At 37.8% G+C, this 21969-nt stretch overlaps 1 protein-coding gene across 1 annotated transcript in view; it reads right to left on the reverse strand.

The window, feature by feature from the left end:
• Positions 1-734: 734 nt before the first annotated feature.
• DBX2 (developing brain homeobox 2) overlaps positions 735-21969 on the reverse strand; it is a 35642-nt gene continuing 14407 nt past the window's right edge. Inside the window, exons 2-4 of the mRNA XM_003252266.4 lie at positions 21152-21247; positions 8626-8813; positions 735-1403 (exon numbers count right to left, since the gene is read on the reverse strand). Of these exons, the coding sequence (XP_003252314.2) occupies positions 1071-1403; positions 8626-8813; positions 21152-21247 (617 nt within the window). The 3' untranslated portion in view covers positions 735-1070. The remainder of the gene's footprint in view (positions 1404-8625; positions 8814-21151; positions 21248-21969) is intronic.

Here is a 21969-nt window from a genome sequence, read left to right on the forward strand (position 1 = left end):
AATACATAAAAATAACCTGATATATAAAGTGTATGCCACCTAAGTGGAAAATTGAGTCCCTAACTAGAAGTGCAAACTGAAATAATCATTGATTCTGTTAGTATTGTGGTTTTAAGTCCAGATAGAAAAATTTTAAGAACTGTGACACCACGGCTTTCTTTAGTCTTGGCCAGAGGTCACAAACTTCTTGGCATAGATATTTTGTTTGGCCAATACAGTATTTGAAAAATTACTTGACTCAAAAATCTTTAGGTGGGCCACACCCTCTATTTACCTGACAGGCTCTTAAAGCCGTTTTATTTTGCAAACCCTGGTCTAGGCCCATCTTTACAGAGAAGAGATCAAAAAATAATTATTAGTTAAATGGGTATCTCCCTCTCGATGGCCCGATGGTCCAGAGACTTGGAGATGAAGGATACTAATAGTTATATACAGAAATTCTTCTAATGCGCTTGTTAGGTTCATTTTAAATATATATTTTCAGTATATGTATCTAGCAGTGGCTAATTTGTTGAGGACTGCTGAGCTAAGGTGTTAAAATTCACCTACAGCTGGATACCAAAAGAAGTCAGAAAATTGAGAATTTTTAAAAACATGTTTTTGGGGTATGAAAGTTTGCACTGAAGTCCAAATTTTACATTATTTTCAAAAAATTAATAACATTCTGTCAATGGTAGTTTTCTTCACATAAAAGGAAGTGAATTTACTCAATGCAATAGTTAAAGAGAAACTAGTTTCTACTAATACATTTTAATGGATATTTATGTATATACACACACATAGAGACAAACACATATATACACATACTCAGAGCAGGGACCGAGCCAGCTGTTGCTCTCATTCTTTTCAGTTCTGTCATACTTCCTGGGAGATTCTATTCCACTTACAAATTAAGCCTGAGTCCAGGGCCAGACAAGAGAACACTGGAGTGGGTTTCCTAAAGCATTAGTTCATATATCGCTCCAAAGTCGTTAGGCTCTAAGCACTGATGAGGTACAAGCTAGCTGGCATTACAGTCCAAATGTTACTATTAAGCCTTCTTTTAAATTAACACGGAAGAATGCTTCCATTCAGACGGCCCTGGTAAGTACACCCTTGCTTCCAGCTTCTTCTTCAGAACATAAATACAAGGCACCTTGCAGTGAATTTGCATCTGGGGGTGGTGCCCCTGAACTCTCCTGGATTAGTCTTTCTGAAGGTTCTGGAGAATTCTCCCTCCATCTTGGACTTGAGTGCTGTTGGGGGCCGTCCCATATTGAAGGACATGGAGAAGGGAAACCCAGAGCAGACCGTGAGAGGGGATCCTCTTGAAGACCTACTTCTTGGATACACCTGTTGGAAAGCACTTCCTTTTCTTTGGAATTCCGCCATTTCATCCTTCTGTTCTGAAACCAAATTTTCACCTATTGACAAAATAATTGCACAAAATGATCACTTATTCCAGGTTATTTTACTTCAGCATTTTAAACTGTAATTGCTTCTACTATCCCTTCTACAGAATACCTTATTATGAGAGCCAACCTCAAAAAGTCCTTGTGGCTTTTCACATGGGCTTCTTCAAAAATATCCTGTTGTATTTTATTTTATTATTATTAATTTTTGCGATGGGGTCTCTCTCTGTCACTCTGGTGCAATCTTAGCTCACTGCAACCTCCGCCACCCAGGCTCAAGCAATCCTCCCACCTCAGCTTCCTGAGTAGCTAGGATGACAGGCATGCACCACCACAACCAGCTAATTTTTATGTTTTTTTTGTAGAGACAGGGTTTCGTCATGTTGCCCAGGCTGGTCTTGCACTCCCGAGCTCAAACAATCTGTCCTCCTTGGCCTCCAAAAGTGCTGAGATTACAGGTGTGAGCCACCACGCCCTGCCAAAAATATCTTAATCGAATGTCCCCATACACACATTTGAAACAAAACAACTGTGATAAATTGGTTACACCCTGTAAGTCTGATAGCTTTCAAAATTCATTTAACTCTTAGATATTTTAAAACATCATCTAGTCTGTGCTGAATTATTTATTCAAAGGAAATATATGGGCTAGTATTAGCATTTGAGTGTTTATTTTGTGCCAGGCATCAGGCTATGCACTCGGGATGGGTTTTATAATTTGATCCTCACAATGGCTGTAAGAAGTCCTCATTTCACATGTTAAAAAAACTGAAGTTTGGAGAGATTAGCTTATGGTCACACAGCTAGTGAAATGGAAGCACTGAGACTAGAATCCATGACTGTCTGACTCCAGGGCCCAGGCTCTTATAAAAATTGAGACCTCATCAGGAGCTTTCTGAGACTAAATTAAGAATCCATTTTGTAATGCTTTGATAAATTAGAGGCTTTATACAGTTTCCAAGTCTTGATTACCCCCAGGATTTATCAAACTGTAAGAATTAGTCTCAATAAATAACAACTAATTGTAATTAAGCCAAAAGTGCTTATGATGGTGGTTCCTAATTTGAACCATACCTTCCTCCAACCCATGCCACTTGAGTCTTTATTACTAACCTCCCTCTTTATACACTGTGTAGTCAACTGTGCCTGAGCTGAAAACTTCACAACTGGTTTCCTGGAATCTTAAAAGCCAATCATGTTTTTTCCTGTGTATTGCATCACATCCTTACACTAACAATTTAGTTGATTTCTATTTTTAAAACAAAAACTAGAAAATTTTTACCCAAAGAAATAATTATTATAGTATATCAACCAAGTATTTCTCTCAGTGAAGAAAAAAATTTTATCTAAGGCTCTCATTCCAGATTGGCAAAACAATTTCTTCATTCTTTTTACTTGATTGGCAATGTTCAAAATGGCAACAAAAGAAATCCACCCCAGGCAATTCAGTGCAAAAGACTGTCATCCCAGTCACAACACCATGATTAAGGCTTTTCATACGAAAACAGAACTAATGTGCACATACCAGAGCAGTTGGTTCTATTCATGAACTCATTTATTGTTTGCAGTGGGCATTTATTCCTAGAAAGCATGCCAAGTATTTCTAATGGGTTTTCACTGAGACAGTTTTTTGCTCTCATTAGTGATTCTTGCCTTTGTCATCACATTCGTTATTTCCTCTTCTCTTAGCTTTTCTGTATATCTATAAATATTTGCTGTTAAGTGATATCTCAAAGAAAAAATACATAAAAGGAATTTCTTCACAGTCAATGGTGTTGAGACAAATGCATATTTGGGGAGTAACATAAAAGTTCTACCTCTCGAGAAATGCAAAAACAAATTCCAGATAGACTAAATAGCTAAATATAAAAACAAAACTGCAAAAGTTTTAAATGAAAATAGAGATTATCATGATAGTCTTGGGGAGACGAATGTTTTCATAAGCATGACATAAAACAGAGGATACATGGAAAAGATAAAAAGGAGCTGAATACATAAAAGTGAGAAATTTCTGTATAAACATATGAAAAAGCCAAAAACTACCCAACAAAACTAAAAGCAAGAAATCGAAATGATATTTGTACACCCATATTCGCAGCAGCATTATTCACAATAGCCAAAAATGGGAAGCAACCAAGCATCTAGAAACAGATAAATGGATAAATAAAATGTGGTACATACATACAAAGGAATACTATTCAGCCTTGAAAAGGAAGGAAATTCTGGCACATGCTACAACAGAAATGAACCTTGAAGATACTATGCTAAGTAAAACAGGCCAGGATAAAAGTACAAATGCCATATTATTCCACTCATATGAGAGCCTTAGAATAGTCATTAACAGAAACATAAAGTAGAATAGTGGGTGCCAGGAGGTGGGGGAGGGGGGAATGGTGAGTTATTGTTTAATGGATAGAGTTTCAGTTTTACAAGATGAAAAAATTTCTGGAGATGAATGGTGGTGATGGTTTCACAACAGTGTCAGTGTACTTAATGTCACTGAACTGAACACTTAAAAAAAGGTTAAAATGATAAATTCTGCTATGCATATTTTACCTCAATAAAAAAAAGCCACAAACTTAGAAAGGACTTTTGGAACATCTGAAACAGGAAAAATATACTAACCATAATATTCCAAAATTCTTGACTAACAGCCAAAGTATTGCTACATATCAATAAAAAGACAATATGATAGAAAAAAAGATGCAGCCATGAAAAGGCCAATTCACAGACTACAAATGGCCAATACAACAATTAAAAGCCCCTCACGTTCTGGTAGTTAGGAAAATTCAAATTGAAAAATAACAAATAGCATTGCCCACGAGCGTGGCAACATTTTTAAAATCATAAATGGTGCAGGTTTTGCAAAAAGGGACTACTTGTTAGTAAGAGTGAAATTTTCATATGTCAGTATCTGATTTGATACAATAAAAGGAATTTTTAATCTGCTACATTTTAAATGTACATACACTTTTACACATAAATCCCACTCACACTCTCTTCTTACAAAATATTTTTGAAGTGCATAAAAATTTGTGATAGTGATAATTGGAAGTAACTTAAAATTGAGGATGGTGAAATGATGGTCTGTTACAAAAGAAAAAAAAAAATGAAGTAGATCTGTATGTACTGACATGGAAGGAAGCAATCCATAATATTCAAAAAGGAAAAAAGCACTAAACAATACACATTATCAGTAGCATTATTCATAATAGCCCAGAACTGGGAAGAATACACATGCCCACCATCAGTAAATGGATGAACTGTGGTATACTACATAATGGTAGTACTACACAGCAATGAATACACATGAGCTTTTACTACATACAACATGAAGATTCTCACAAACATACTGTGAAGTAAAAGAAGCATATATGATTCTATTTACATAAATTACTGAATGATACTTTTTTAATTTGTTAATAGCTTTATTGAGGCTATAATTCACATACCATACAATTTACCCATTTAAAATGTACAATTCAATGGTTTTCATATATTCACAGATAATGCAACCATCACCAATTTTAGAACATTTTCATCACCTCAAAAGGAAATCCCACACCCTTTAGCTATCTCTTTTCTATTCCCTGTTTCCCCCAGCCCTAAGCAGATTCATCTACTTTCTGTCTGTATAGATTTCCCCATTCTGGACTTTCAAATTAATGGAATCATATAATATGTGGTCCTTGTAACTGAGTTCTTTCACTCAGTATATTTTCAAGGTTCATCCATGTTGCAGCATTATCAGTAAGTACTTCATTCTTTTTTATGGGCAAATAATATTCCACTATATGGATATACCACATTTTGTCTACACACTGCATACTACTACTTATATAAAAGTACAAAAAGAGGCATAACTAAGAAGTTAGAAGTTACGATAGAGGATAACCTTGGAAGGAGCAGATAGTGAGTGGGAGGAGATACTTGGGGGATCTTCTGGCTTCTACTGCTAGATCTATGAGCTGGATATACAGGTGATTTGTACTGTTCTTTAGAAAATGTCAAAGTACATGCACAGTATGATTAGACTTTTATGTATGTATATGTATATATATATGTATATATATATATACACACACACACAAGTCTCAGCTTCTTCACTTGTAAAACAGAGGTAGTAAAAGTAGCTACTTCATAAAAATTTTGTAAGGATTAATTGACATCAAATGTAAGGCGCATGGTAAGCATGCAAGTGTTTGTGTTATTATACGTTCGTGCATATACAACACATATATAAATTTATTTTTAAAATAATACATGATGTGTCAAAAATTCAAACAAGTGCCATTTGTAAATGACAGAAGTAACCAAGGAATTGCATTCAAGCAAAGTAAGATGAGTTTTCACTTTTATCTTTACAGGTTTCCTTTTTAATTGAATTTACCATAATAAATACCATGTAATTGATATATTTACAAATAAGAGAATGTTAAATTACTTCCGAGATGCTGTAATTGATATATTGATATATTTACAAATAAGACTGATATATTTACAAATTGTAATTGTAATGTTATAATCGATATAATTATGTAATTGATACATTTGTGTAATGGATATATTTACAAATAAGAATATGTTAAATTACTTCTGAGATGCTGTAATTGATATACTGATATATTTACAAATAAGACTGATATATTTACAAATTGTAATTGTAATGTTATAATTGATATAATACAATTGTGTAATTGATACATTTGTGTAATGGATATATTTACAAATAAGAAAATGTTAAATTACTTCTGAGATGCTCTACCAAATTCAATAAGACAAAAAGTACTCACTCCTGAGGCACTGAATTTTAAACACAATATAATTAACTATGTAAAACCATGTGCCTACGGATAAGAACCACAAGATGGCAAACAAATAGGAAAATAGTTGTTTTTAGGCAGGAGGAGAGATTGTGGTCATACCCCACAATTTTTATATATGGCTGTTGCATTCTCTTTTCAAAAGTCTCTTTTGGGGACCACAATATGTACTATCACAGATTTTCACAATTTCTCAGAGCACTGTCAGATGGAACTTAGCTACTTTCCACTGCTTTCCATCTTTTAACACCTACTTCAAATTTCAACTCAACCAGAGGCTCTCCAAACTCCCAAACCTGCCTGTTTTCTCCCTTCTGACTATAGGAGCTTCTTACACCAGTGAGATGCAGGCCAGGCCCACTGAGCTGCCCTGATGTCCTCTCTCAGGCCCAACAGCTCCTCTGAGATCAGAGAGTTCCACCACTAGACTTTCCAGGAGTAGTATATGGACCAATCACACGGCTGTCCTTTGCAGAGATGAGGATCAACATAAGGCTTAAGAGAGATAAGTAACTTTGAAAACTGCCAATCCCCTTATTGGGCAGTATATCTAACCTACCACATGATACTGTCTATATTATTATATAGTTTTATCAGACTTTTTATGAGCTTCCATGGGGTGTGGAAGCTTCTGAGGTGCACAGACTGTGTCTTATTCAGTATTTATCAATATTCCCTGTTATTGCCTACCTACCACAGTGTCTTGCACACAACAGACCATCAAGATCTGGCCGCTGATTTATCTGTTATATACACAAAACTGCTTTGTGATATAGACAGAATTCCTATATTTGTTTCTGTTTTATTTAAGTGAGAAACTGAGGCACAGAACAACCAATTAAGGTTATGGACTCATTAGTATTACACAGCGAGGAGAGGACAGACTGACTAATATAGGCCAATTACCCTCTACCACACCTTGTGCAGCTTCCTACTATTTGACAAAGTTAGGGCAAGCAGCTTGTGAAGACAACCCTAGGGTCAAGGAGAGTTTAGTCCAATAATAACTGTTTTTGTTTGTTTGTTTTGAGATGGAGTCTTGCACCGTCGCCCAGGCTGGAGCACAGTGGCGCGAACTCGGCTCACTGCAAACTCTGCCTCCTGGGTTCATGCCATTCTCCTGCCTCAGCCTCCTGAGTAGCTGGGACTACAGGAGCCCGCCACCTCGCCCAGCTAACTTTTTTGTATTTTTAGTAGAGTCAGGGTTTCCCCACATTAGCCAGGATGGTCTCGATCTCCTGACCTCATGATCCGCCCACCTCACCCTCCCAAAGTTCTGGGATTACAGGTGTGAGCCACCGTGCCCGGCCAATAACTGGTTTTAATAAGGTCCAAAATTAACCACCAGGTCATCTGTAGTGAGGAACAACAGTAGAGCATGGTGGTTAGAACAGAGCCTCCTCTAACCCTTTAGTCCCTTTATATTAATTCAAAAAATCCAGGCAGATGTAGGCCTGCAATAGAAAACTCAACCTGGCAAACAGAGTTTATGCTGCATTTCAGCCACCACTACCCCTTTTGGCCAGACACCTTTGTACAGTGAATTCTATGCACAACTGTACATGGTATTTTTAGGTTAAAGAGAACACAAACTCCAGAGTTAAGCTGTCTAAGGTGGGAGCCTACCTCCAAAACCTCTTTACTACATGATATAGGACCTACGTTCAGTTTCTTCTTTTTTCATTTAGAAAACGGGGATTATTATAGTGTGTATTTCACATGACAATTATAAGGAGGGTTAAATAGGAAACTTCTAGTGCCTTATGATATTATTTGTAATAAGTAGGCCAAACTTTAAATGGAGTATTATACAACTCCAAAAGCTAGAAAGTCCCATTCACAATTATATGAAACCTCAATGAACAAGAAAGGTATGTAAGTGCTGCAAATGTGAAACTGCTTAATTGTACTTGACATAAACCCAAAGAACAAAATCATGAAACCCATTAAGAAGGATTCATGAGTCACTCATTCATGCTTCGATTTTGGATTGGAAGTGAAAAGAAAGATAGTAAAAGTGGTTCCTGCTTTTTGAAGAATTATTTACCTGTTTCTCTGAACACAGAGGAAATGATTTATAATGTAATTACCACATCCTTAGCATTTCTCTTCATTTGAAAATAAAGTAATAGAATGGCAAAAACCTAGACCTCTCAGCAAATGGACCTATTTCCAAATAGGAAAGGGGACATATATCTCCACCCACTAAAAAATTATGAAAAGCATTTCAAGAACACCTCAGGCTCTAGCACCATGCCTGGTGTAAGACATATTTGCCAAATAAATGGATTCCATTGTGTGCCTTAAGAAATCAGAAGCAGCTGCCTACGGCCCACCACCCTGAACACAACTGATTTCATCTGATCTCAGAAGAAATCAGAGGCAGTAGACATCTTCCTGCTCATTAGTACCTGTGATTCCTTTAGTCCCAAGTTGATGGCAAGTTTCTTTCGGTCTGTTTTGCTGATATATTTCTGTTTCTGAAACATTTTCTCCAGAGCCTTTCTCTGGTCCTCAGAAAAGACAGCTCTTCTTAAAATGCCCCTCCGAGCTTTGGAATTAGAGTCCTGTGTCAGGAGAGGCAGCACGCTCTCTTCTCCTAGAGTCGAGGGAAAAACATACAAAAGCCCAGTTAGCTTTAGAAAGAAGTCAGTCTTTCTAGGACAATACGGTATCCTCCTACTCTGTACTGTGGCCAAATGACCTCATTTCAACCCTGCTCACTTAAAGCAGCACTTCCTAACTTATTTTTGGCTATGGACTCTGATATGTCCCCACCCAAATCTCATCTTGAATTGTAATCCCCATATGCTGAGGGAGGGACCTCGTGGGAGGTAACTGAATCATGGGGGTGGTTCCCCCATGCTGTTCTCATGAAAGTGAATGAGGTCTCACGAGAACTGATGGTTTTGTGAGGGGCTTTTCCCCACTTTGCTCTGCAGTTCTCTCATTCTTCTCCTTCCTGCTGCCATGTGAAGAAGGATGTGCTTGCTTCCCCTTCTGCCATGATTGTCAGTTTCCTAAGGCCTCCCAGCCATGCTGAACTGTGAGTCAATTAAACCTCTTTCTTTTATAAACTACCCAGTCTCAGGTATGTCTTAATTAGCAGCATGAGAACAGACTAATACAGACGCCTTTGAGAATCTGATAAATACTATTTGCTCCCCATTGTAGGGGAAATGTACATTTGCTTGTCCTCCCAAATTTGCATGCCACATCAGACAGCCCAAGGTCCCAGCTTACAAAGCCCCAATACGGATTAAGTAGTAGGTGGTTTAAATACTTCATTTTTCTCTAATTCTTTATTTGTTTATTTATTCATTTTTTCAACAAAATTTTGAACACTTACCATATGCCAGACACTCTGCTCAATATTACACATTGAGAAATAAGACAGATACGTTTAATTGCCCTCATTACCTGTAAAATATGGCGGAAGGGCATTTATTGAACTAGCATCACAAATGTGTTTTATTCCTAAGGAGGGAGATTTGGGAACACAAAACAAGGGGTCTGACATAAACCTGGGATAGGGAAAGCTTGAAAAAGTCAGAGATGTTTAATCTGAGAAGAGAAGAGAGAACTGGAGGGCTCTCAGTTACTCCGCTACAATTCCATTGATCATCAACTCCTTGAGGTCAGAGACATTTGCTACTCTTTCTGCCTTTTTGTGCCTAGCACAATACTGGTTCCCATGCTCTGAGAGTTTACAGGCTTTCATGGTTCATTCACTCATTCTGCTTCCCAGGTGTGGCAGGCAGAGCAATGGCTCTCAGAGATGTCCATGTCCTAATCCCCAGAACCTGTGAATATGTTATGTTACATGACAAGAGGAATTAAGGTTGCAAATAGATTAAAGTTGCTAATCAGCTGACCTTGAGATGAAGAGTGTATCCTGTATTATCCAGGTGGGACCAATGTAATCATAAGATTCCTTATAATTGGAAGAGGGAGGCAAATTAGGAGGTCCTAGTCAGAGAGAGATTTCAAGATGCTACTTTCTTGCTTTGAGGTTGGAGGAAGAGGCCAGAAGCCAAGGAATGCAGGCAGCCTCAAGAAGCTGGAAAAGACAAGGAAACAGATTCTCCCCAGAGCCTACACAAGGAACACACCCCTGCTTGATTTTAGCCCTATGAGACCCATTTCAGGGTCTGACCTCTGTAACTATAAAATAATAAGTACTTGTTGCTTTAAGACACTCAGTTCATGGTAATTTGTTACAGCAACAATAGAAAACTAATACACTGGGTATCAGGCTCACTGAGCCAATTGCTGAAGAAACCAGACAAAGAGCACAGAGTTCCCACCCTAAAGGAGCTCACCTTCTTATGGGAGGGGTGACCCATGAACACTCACTCTGTAACACAGCACCAGGAAGGCAGCTACTCTGTAACACAGCACCAGGAAGGCAGCTACTCTGTAACACAGCACCAGGAAGGCAGCTACTCTGTAACACAGCACCAGGAAGGCAGCTACTATGCATTCTGGTGCTTAATAATTATTTACTGAATAAACAAGTAAATGAATGTCATAAGTACTAGAATAGAAACATCTGCAAAGTGCGCTGGCATCAGAAAGGAGGAAATGATGAGTTCAGAGAAAACAGTCAGGTCGAGTCAAGTCTAAAAGAACAATACTGTTAAAGAGAGGAAGAACCAAAGCCAATTCAAACAGTTACTAGTATGTCTGAAAGCACAAGGAGTAAAGTCTATCCAAGGAAAAGTAAGCAGTCCTCAAGGCTGGGGAAGGGCATAAAGCAGAGGCTGCAAGAGGGCAACCATATCCAGCCTGCAAATGCGCTTTTTTTGGTCTTGGCATGTTGGTTAAGAATTCTGATTTAGTTGTCCATGTTTAAAAAGCGGGAAGTTTCACATAAAGTCCAGATTTCTGACACCTCTTCAAAGGTAACCACACTGGGCTCAGAGTGAGTAGCAGGTGCCCCTTTTTTAGATGGAACATGTGGCCCCAGTTTGCCACAGCCTTGCTTAGCTTGCTTTTTACCTGCCAGGCCTTTGAAGATATTTGGACCTCTAAAGTGGAATGGAGTCAGACAATAGAGAACTGCAAGGGTTTGGGTAGGTAATGAAGATCAATAGAAGCAGGGCAGGACATAATAATAAACATACACTGAACACCACTGTTAATGCTTACTTTGTGTTAAGCCACTGACATGCATTATTTCATTTAATTCTCACATTGAATCTATGGCATGAATGCTACTATTACTCTCTCCATTTTACAGAAAGAAAATGAAACTTAGGAAGGTTAAGTAACTTTGTTCAAGGTCACAAAGCTAGGGTTTCAAACCCAGGAGACAGATACCACAACAAATGTACTAACCCTACACAATACTGGCATGATCTGATTTGTATTTTAGAAGGAAAATGACAACAAATCTTGTCAATTTGGCTTCTACAATGTGATAGCTTCCTTTTCTATTTGTCTAAAAGATTACAAACATCTCCTGGCTAAGCCCTGGGTTACATCTCATTACAATTCATTCTCACTCTGCAAAACGAACCACTAACTTCTCCCTCTTTCCTTCCAGCTCTGTAACTCTGTATCTCCTTTGAATTGCCATAACCCTGAGATGTCATCAAGCCCAATTATCTATGAAGGTCTACTTTCATTGATGCCCTTCCATTCATCTTCACATAGGATGTTGGTTATTTCCCCTTTTACATCACTAATTATTTTTGCCTGTCTCATGCCAAGATCATATCTTGAAGGCAGACTTTGACAACTAGATTCACTATTCTTTATCATACATTTAAGCAGTTTTATGAAATATTGGTCAATAATAAAAATATTCTGAATATCTCAATATGTGCATCTTTTTTCTAAGTGCGTTTCTTCTCCGAACATTCCTTGGTTTGGATATCAGCCCTTACATGCATGACTTAAGGCAAGTTATTTAGTCTCTTCCAGCTGATTTTATAAGGCTGCTCCCAAGATTCAATGAAATAAGATAACAAAATTTCAGTGCTTAGCTCACATTAAGGATCCCACAAATCTACTTCACTTCCCATTGTTGGATTTTATTTGTTCTTCAAAAGAATCATATGCCACAGATATCCCTCACTATAGATGAAGACATGTTCAGAGCAGTCAAGGTCCAAAGACACACAAAGGACACAGAGCAAAGCTGGCACCAAGACCTTCTGAATTCAAATTAGTGGCTCTTTCCTCTGCATTCTGGCATTCTTAATTTGTAAATGTATCCAATATACAATTATTACAGCAATAAGTATTAAAAATTAGGAGAAAAACTAAATATCCGCTGGTAAAGAAATGCATATGTAAATTATCCACTTGGTAAAATTTTAATGAATCATTAAAGATGAGGACTATGAAGATTAGGCAGCAGCAAAGAAAGTGCTTACACTACGATTTTTTAAAGTATGATATTTAAGATATATATTATGTTCACAACTAAGCAAAAATGCAGAGAAAAAAATTGAAAAGACAAAAATAAACACAAAATTGTGTTATTGCATTGTAGCATTCTGGACAAATAACTCGTCTCCACTGTCCATGTTTTAAGTTTGGTTCTATTTTCTAATGAAAACAGGCAAGCATTGTAGCAGCCCTTTTGGGAATAACCAGTCAGTTACTGAGTTGTTGTTGAGCAATAATCAAAGATGAATCCAATCCATCCTTAAGGTGTTCACAGTCGATAAGCAAAAGTCCAAGAATAATACAGACAGCCACAATACAGTGGGATGAGACCACAGCACAGAAGGCATTATGGCACCAGATAAGAAGCCGCTGAGTTAGGATGGTCAGCAAAGTAGGTCCTAAGAGAGAGCAGCACCTAGAAGAACAGCAATTCCTCTTGTTGGCAATCGAGGGAAAGGCAGGTAGAGTCGAGGGATTAGCATTTGCAGAGGCATGAAGCCAGGCAAAGACAAGTGTGAAACACGGCAGATCTAAGAATCTCACACAACCTAGTATTTCTGGATTGCAGCGTATGACTGGAAAGAACACAGGAGAAAAGCTGGAAAGACAGATTAGGGCCAAGGGTGTCTGAAACAAGTTTAGGTTATAACTTGTGAAGGGAAGCCTTGCAAGAAGGACGTAAGCAACCTAGCATTTTAGAAAGGCAAATGTCCTCTGAGTTAATAAAACCTTTTATGTCTATATACAGAGTCTAAAACAAATTTATGGTAATAGAAAAAATATGTACCCTTTTTTTCTAAGTAGAATTTGTATAAGGAAGTCTCAAGATTCTGTTCATTTTGGCTCTTCTTCACCAAGATCTACATGTTAAAATAAAATAGCAGGGAAATAAAACTCATTTAAATGCCCCTAAAACTTTTAATAGCAACCCATAGGTTTTCCTAATAAGTTGTTTTTAAGTAAAGAAAAAGAAGATTCCCATCAAGAAAGTCTACAAATAAATTATTCTCGCCACTGTGATATACATTAACATTTGGGGCATCGTGAGCCCAAACTAGCCCTTGATCTTGAAAGGTGAGACCTGGAGTAAGGGTCAAAGGGTTAACTACTGGGCCTGGTCCTCAAGTTTCAGTGCCCTATAACAAACAAGAACTCAACCAATAGACAAGCAAAAAAATACACCAAAAATAAAGAATATTATATTCTTTCCTTCTTTACTAGTTGTCTGGTTTCTCTGAGCACTGATCTCAATATACAAATCAAGCTTGCTTTCATAAAGTGATGCAACGCAGTTCCTACAAGAAGCATACGACAATGCTGCTATTACTAAACCACCATTGATGCTCCTTCCCATGGCTCACCCACCAGTCTTTTATGGGCAATCTCTGGATCCAACCACAAACATGTTAATGAACCCATACCATTTTCATACCTTCTAAACATACATATAAGCACCTAAATTTTATGTCTCCAAAACACACATCCAACTATTCATAAATTTATGACAAATGTCTGACTTTTATGGAGACTTCCAGGTAAACAAAAATAAACAAATAATATAAAAAGAAACAGATATGGAGAATAAGGCATGTAGCAGAAATGAGGCGTTAAAAGCTGAAGCCACCAATTCAAGGTGCTACAGGCTCTATCAATTCGAGGATATTATTATAATTATGCAGCTTCCACATATATTGGGCTTATATGTGCTCACATATGTGCCAACTACATGCATTATGTCATGTAATCTTTACAACAATCCCTGGAAGAAGAAATTACCACCCCCGTTGTTTACAGGAAAAAAACTAGGCTCTAGAAAGTTAAGTTGTGCAATTAAAGTCACACATCAAAGCAGACGGAGGCAAATCATTGCCTTTGTCAAATTACATCAGAGATTGTCAAAGGTACGAGTGGGCAGGGAAAGAAGTGGGAAAGTGGGAAGAGTTACATTAAAATAGCAGAATGACCCAGAATAGGCTGGGCGCAGTGGCTCGTGCCTGTAATCCCAGCACGTTGGGAGGCAGAGGTGGGCAGATTGCCTGAGGTCAGGAGTTTGAGACCTGCCTGGCCAACACGGTGAAACCCTGTCTCTACTAAAAATACCAAAATTAGCCAGGTGTGGCAGTGCGTGCCCATTATCCCAGCTACTCAGGAGGCTGAGGCAGGAAGAAGTGCTTGAACCTGGGAGGCACAGGTTGTAGTGAGCCGAGGTCGTGCCACTGCACTCCAGGCTAAACGACAGAGCAAGACCCCATCTTAAAAAAATAAAAATAAAAATAAAAAAATAAATAAAAATAAAGAATGACCTGGGATAGAAAACTTTTCAAAGTCATGATTCCCTGGATCCTGACATGCTCCCTAATTGCCGTTTCCCCAGCAGCCCTGTATGAAGGGCTCAGTGAAGGGCGCTACAAATGGAGGTATGCTGTGTGTTCATGATATTGTTAAGGAGGGGAGGTTGGGGGAGACAGAGAAACACAGCATTGGACAATCTAGCGGTCATCATCGCCTCTCCCTATTGCCTCAAGTTCCAGAAATCATGACTTAACTCTGAAGACAGGGCAATGGTGTTTGTAGCAGCCAGCAAGCACTACCAAACAAAGACAGACCTTATCCAGTCACTTTCTAAACATCAGACCAAGAGCAAATAGCTGCAGCTCTGGCCTGTCTATCTACACCACTGCAATTCAAAAGCATCTTATACTGTGAACAGCTTGCCAGTAATGTGTGTGATGTTTAGACTCACCAATAACTCATGTTAATCTCTGGATCATTGATCCCATTCGGGGACACTTCCTTTGTCCCATATCCTTTCACCTATTGCTTCAAGAAGCTCTATAAAGGCTTCTGGATCATGCATGTCCAGTGCTACTCTTTGCCCCAGCATAGCTCCCAGCACCTGCCATGGCACTAGCCTTCTCTCTGTTTCTTGTTCTGTTCCAGCCTTTGCTCGCAACCTGGGCTACCCTGAGGTAGGCCAAGGAGTGCTATATAAAGTCGACTTCTAACAAGCCACGTTGTTTAAGGTTTGCTTTCTAAGCTTACAGTTTTTCCATATTAAAAACTAACTCATAACTCAGTATCCCCAGACTTTGTAAGGAAAATGATAGCGTAAGTCTATGAAGCACCACTGAATCTAAACCTCTCAAGGCTTTTAGTAAAAAATATGATTATTTCAGGATAACTCAAGCCAAGGGCTACCAATAACACTTTCAGAAACAGAATTCTTTCATCCTTTTACATAGATTCAATAGCTTCTCAGAACTGAAAGGGATAAGAGGTCATTTGTTTAATCCAGACCTCTCCAACAGGCTAGCTACAACACCATCAGCCTCTATTAACTATTTCCTCAAAAGTAGCTCATTTCAAACCTTGAGTCTGTGTCTCTCCCTCCTGGAGTCAATTTTCCTCAAATGGGGGATGGTTCTTGCCTGTGGGCTCACCTTTTCCTGCTGCAATATTCCTCATAGTTGTGACTTCCTACCTCCTATCTTTCAGGGTCTTCCCTTTCATGAAGAGCTTCCTTACCCTTCTTATTTTCAAGTGTGTGTGTGTGTTTGTGTGTGTGTGTGTGTGTGTGTGTGAGAGAGAGAGACAGAGAGAGAGAGAGAGATGTAATTTTTGCAGATCTGAAGTTTGGAGAGAAAAGACACAGCATTTGCCAAACCTGTGTGATTTAAATTGAAAGTCTATCCTTCTGTTTCTATATAATCTTGTATTTGGGGGTGCCACAAGATAATACTTATCAAACAGCTTGATTTGCTAGAAATCATTCCCTTATAACAAGCCAAAAATTAACTTTCCCTAAGCTCCACTCATTGGTCCCAATTCTACAATTTATATCTATTTGCATACAGTAGACCTGAGTTAAAGAAAACTCTCATGTTCTCCCTAGCGTTTCTCTTCTCCAGGACAAAAATACTCAATTTTTTTTCCAAAATTCCTGACTAGTCATACAGAGTCTTCGCTATTTTAAGTTGCCGTATACCTCTTAACCTGGTTTTTATATGAGAGTTTGTTCAATGTACCTTTTAAAGTGGGCCTCCAGAACTCAACAGGTGCAGGCAGTCTGACCATTTCAGAGTCTAGTAATACTCTGATGTCTCTTGTTCTGGATGGTCTATTTCCAAAAGCACAATCCAACAACCGTCTATCATTTTGTAGACACATACTGAGCTGACAGTACAATGCTTTCCTGCTTTGTTCTATTCATTCCCCCCCCTCCCCTATTCTTCACTTGTTTTTGGAAACCAAAAATCAGGACTTCATAAGCAGCCCTGTTAGATTTCATGTTATGCTCAGACTAGGGCTACAGACAAGATCAAAGAAAACCACCCCATATTGTTAAGCAGTTACCCTCCCCCACCCATCACCCACCCTTTACTGCTTAAGAACATTTGGGGAGAAAAGGAACTCCATTCCAGGAATATTATTCCAATACTTTCACTGCCTCTCTAGAACTGCTGAATAGAGCCATCAACTTGGAAAATCTATTGTCTTTGAGTCTCTGACTCCTTTAAACATTGTTCTTGGTTGACTGAATGCCATTTATCTATGGAACACCCCTCCCTGTACTTTTGAGAAGTCTACACCTATTCAACTTATTGCACAAACTCGATTATGTTTTAGACAATATAATTAGCCTTCTTTTTATATTAGAAAAAAAATTCTGCATCCCTCTGAAGATCTTACAGTGCTAAGATTAATCCTTATTTAAAAATTGTATGCAGCATTTTGTAGATTTCCACAGATCCTGGTCAGTGTCCTCAGTCCACTGGCCACTCCAGCTGAGAGCAGTAAAAGAGAACACAGAAAGGACAGGTGGCAAGAATACTAATCAGAGCATTCCCCATCTTTGACCATGAAACTCATAGAACCAACCCACATTCACAGTTAGAAAAATAATGTCCCTTCCTTTCTGCCTTCAACACAATCTTAAAAATTCAAACTTGGAGAGTGTATTACGTTTTTTTACGTTTTAACAAGAAGAAGAAGATAGCATAATTATCTTAAAATGTAGAATATAAGTTCATCTCCCAAAAGGCAGAGCAGTTTGTCTCAGAAGAATACTTGGCTCAAATCTTTATAACGCTGCTCCAAACTTAAGCTTTGTCTTTTAAGGCATAAAATTCAAAGGTCAAATTCAAGTTGGGTACTCAAAGATGAAACAAAATAATTATCTGATTAATTCAATTAGCTAGTCTACATCATTAAGATTCCTACACTTTAAGTAATTTTTAAAAAGTCATTATTTACATAATTTCCACAACTTTCCATTTCATGTTATTTGAGAAATATGTTATTTTGAAAAGAACCTTGTGGTTGTAATATCAAAGATTTTCCATACACTGCTTTGGGTGAGGGGAGAACTGTTACCACTGCCTTTTAATTTTTCCCCACTGTTAAGTGTTGTGCTTAAATAGCCTATTAAACTGTTTACTATATGTGAGAAGGCCATTGAATGAATGATTGTTACCACATTGCAACAGGAAGTCAGTCGTAAATCTAAGAAGTTAACAAGAAAAACTAAATCAATATTAAATAAATGAATCATGTTAAGAGTCAAAATTATACTTCACTCCCATAGTTAAAAATGTGCTGGTCTGATCCTACTCTTTTGGAAAGAGTGAAGCAATATTGTGAAACAATGATGAGGGCCATTGATTTAATCAGTTATTAAACTTTTTAATATAAACCTAATTTTGGCTGTCTGAGCTGAAACTTGATGCAAGTTTATTTGGACAGTACATTTTCCTTTGCTTGTACAATGTTAAATAATACAAAGACCTGGGCATAAAAATCATTCTTATTATTAAAAAAAGGGGAAAAAAAAGAAAATCTAGTAAATGCCTTAAATTAAAGAAGATTATTGTACAGATGTAAACCTTATTAACTGTACCTTGGTATCCTGGTTATTGATGTAAAATTCTTTATTGACAGCTTAATTCTACCATGTTATTATTTGCTGCTAATACAAATGAACATTATAAATAAGAAAATATGAAATTCATTTTAGAGTTATAACTAACAATATGAGAAACTATCATTTATTAAAATCACTTATGGGATCTCTAAACTGTTTTAAAATGCCAACTTTAGAAATGAAGCCAAACCAAGTGCATCATTTTCTATCCTTGATTAGAGCTGTACTGATTTTCAGCTTCTATATTTATTTTTAAGAAAAAGATAAACACAGGACTTCATAAATCTCCAGGGATAAACACTATAATTTACAAGAGTTATGCAAAAGGCACAAAGTAGAAAGGACTGGGAAGCAGATGGAGAAAAATAAGACCTGCTTAAAGTAATTTTTCAAGCAGCGGAGAAGATAAAGTCATCTAGAAAATGTCTTTAGCATTACTTTTACATGCTCTATTTACTGAACTGGCCCAACCTTTCTTTTCTATCTAGTAAACTGGCCCAAACTTTGATGGCTTGAGACTCTTCAAACGTCCCTATAAAATAAGTACACACACACACACACACACACATGCACGCACATGAATGTCTGTCCACCTATTACATGGAATTTTTTGTCCATTTCCACTTACCTGAACTGCCAGAGAGTTTCTGAAGTAAAAACCCAGTGTCATATCATGATGAAATAACTGAAGCTAAGAATGGGACCTCTTTTGATCTCCACTCCCGAAATCTAACACTGAAGACTTAATTCCACAGCGATGCCATCATGATACGGTATCAGATATTTGGGTTTTAGGTCTCTACTCCAGAAGTCTTTTCCTGATACTCTAATATATGGTGATAAATGTCTCCTTAATTTGCACAAGAGTTTTCAATTGTCCTCATAGGAGACCACCTTGAAGGAGCGAGTAAAAGGTTTAGTCATGGTTTCTATTTTTCTGTTTAAATTCAATACATTCTAGTTAAATGGACAATTAATAGGTCACTTCCAAAATAGTAGTGTATCAGTCCCGGTTAATAAACAATCCCCACAGTTGATAATGGGCCCTATGTATTCAGCAAGTCCCTGTATACACTCAGCTCATCCACTAAATCCCTTTTCAGGTAGACAGGGTTATATGGGAAGATGAGCTAGAATGAGTCTATAAAAGTCAGTTTCATTCACTGCTTTATTTTTCAGTCAAGTGCTTTAAATGGTGTCCAGAAATTCACTTGGAATGTGAGACAGGAGAAAAGACTGACACACAGAGCCTTGCTTTATGACCATACAAAAGGGCAACTGACCCTTGCCCAAGCCTTTTCCATGTGAAATGGTTCCTAAAGTTCATCTGCAGAGTGAAAAATCGTGGTGAGGTCGCGTGTGGATGAGTCGAGTGAAAGTGACGATTGGTCACGGGTCTGTCACCCATTGTGGCCGGGTCCCAGCCATGTAAAGTGCTCTGTGGGAAAGTATCAGCCCCCTAAAGAGATGCTTAGAGCCTGCAGCTCATTAAACGGCCAGCATTTGCTGCCTCACTTGTCAGGAATTATTCTGTCGAGCAACTGCTTTCCTGAACCATTCCCAAAACACATGCACAGAGGCAGCAGGGATCTGAATTCAACCATGATGGGGTTCGGCACAGGAGCCTGACTCAACTCTTATTTCACTTTTCACCTGACAGAGCTGTTAAGCTGAATAAGTTTTTTCTCTTGGGCAGCTGAAAGAAATGCACCCCTCCACTGGACCTCTTTACCATAAACTCAAATTCCCTGCCTAGATATTCTCATCTGATCCAGAAATCTCAAGACCAAGGGGAATTTTACTTTTATGCCTGCGTTTTTCCTTTGAGTGTGAGTGTGTGTGCACGCTACGAGATTTTGAAAGTCTGAGATATACCTAATGCTAAATGACGAGTTAATGGATGCAGCACACCAACATGGCACATGGATACATATGTAACAAACCTGCACATTGTGCACATGTACCCTAAAACCTAAAGTATAATAATAATAAAAAAAAAGTAATGGCAAAACCACAGAAAAAAAAAAAAAAAAGAAAGTCTGTCATTCTCACTCCACCCCCAGACTCTACGAAAATGTTGCTTTTATAATGTTGGCAGAAGAGTTCTCTTGAAAATATTTCCAACAGTTCTGGTTGGTTACCTTCAAGATGCCAAAAAGGAGAGATTTATCTCCTCTCACGATCTTGACAATTTTAAATTATTCTCCATAGACACTTAGTGACTTTCTGTGTTACGTTTTAAGCGGAATGGAAATTTTACACAGCACAATTTTTCGCCTTCCATCCTTTCCTTTTTCCTCTTCTTTAAAGGAATGTTGCTACACATTTCAGAAAAGCCAAACTGGTCCCTCCGAGATCTTTTATATCAAATGGAAAACAAGTTGCTTTTGGTGATGTGTCAGCCCTGGGTTTCAATGCCATTAGAACTGCTCACAATTGCTCAGTGTGCTGAGGTTTGATAAATCTCTGGAAACCTCTTGAATAGGATCGCTGTGACTTTTAGTGGGGAATTAGCTCCTTGCCATTGCATTACCAATTAGTTTTCCAGAGCACATTAAATCCTGCAGCTTTGGTTTACAGAATAACTGAGGCATTGCTGATGAAGGATAAAAACTTACTTGGAAAAGCAGCGGAGGATGCAGGGCGCCGACAGGACCCACCGCAGCACGCTGAGTAGAATGGCGGGACGCTCAGAAGAAAAGGTTTGGAAGGTGCTGCGGAGAAAGCATTGATCTCATTGATTAGCCATTTCTTTAAGACAATATTCAAAACTCCAGTTTCCTAAAAGTCATTGAGTAAATACTTCGCTTAGTTTTAATTTGTATTGAAATTAAAGTTATTATAAAGTAGCCTTTGTCTGTCAAAGAGCATGCCAAATAATCTCATCAAGATTTGAGAGGGGTAGTGAAAAGACGCAAAGAGACTATGAAACACCAAGCTTCTTAGATCATTTTCTGTGTGGTCATCATTATAATAGTAAACATCAAATATTCCTTTATTTAAAATAGCCTAGAGCAACACTGTCCAAGAAAACTATCTGTGATGATTGGAAATGTCTATGTCTGTATTGTTCAAAATGGTATCTGCTACCCACATACAGCTACTGTACATGTAAAATGTAGCTAGTATAATGAATAACTGAATATTTACTCTAAATTCACTTATATTTAAATAGACTCATACGACTAGGGGTTATATTAAATAGCACAGCTCTAGATATCCTACTTACCAAGAAATGATTTAAATGTTATGTGCTTACATTTAATTTTTAAAGTTTATATCTCTTTGCATATTTTCAGATGGTTCTTTGAAACATATAGTTAGTTGGATTCCAAAGTTGTAACAGTAGATTTATTGAGCAATTCCATAATGAAAAGTGGTGTTTCTGATCACATTTACATGACTTAAAGTATTTGAGAATAATCCCATTTTATCT

This window comes from Nomascus leucogenys, chromosome 11, assembly GCF_006542625.1.
Source record: "Nomascus leucogenys isolate Asia chromosome 11, Asia_NLE_v1, whole genome shotgun sequence".
In the NCBI taxonomy this organism is placed as follows: domain Eukaryota; kingdom Metazoa; phylum Chordata; class Mammalia; order Primates; family Hylobatidae; genus Nomascus; species Nomascus leucogenys.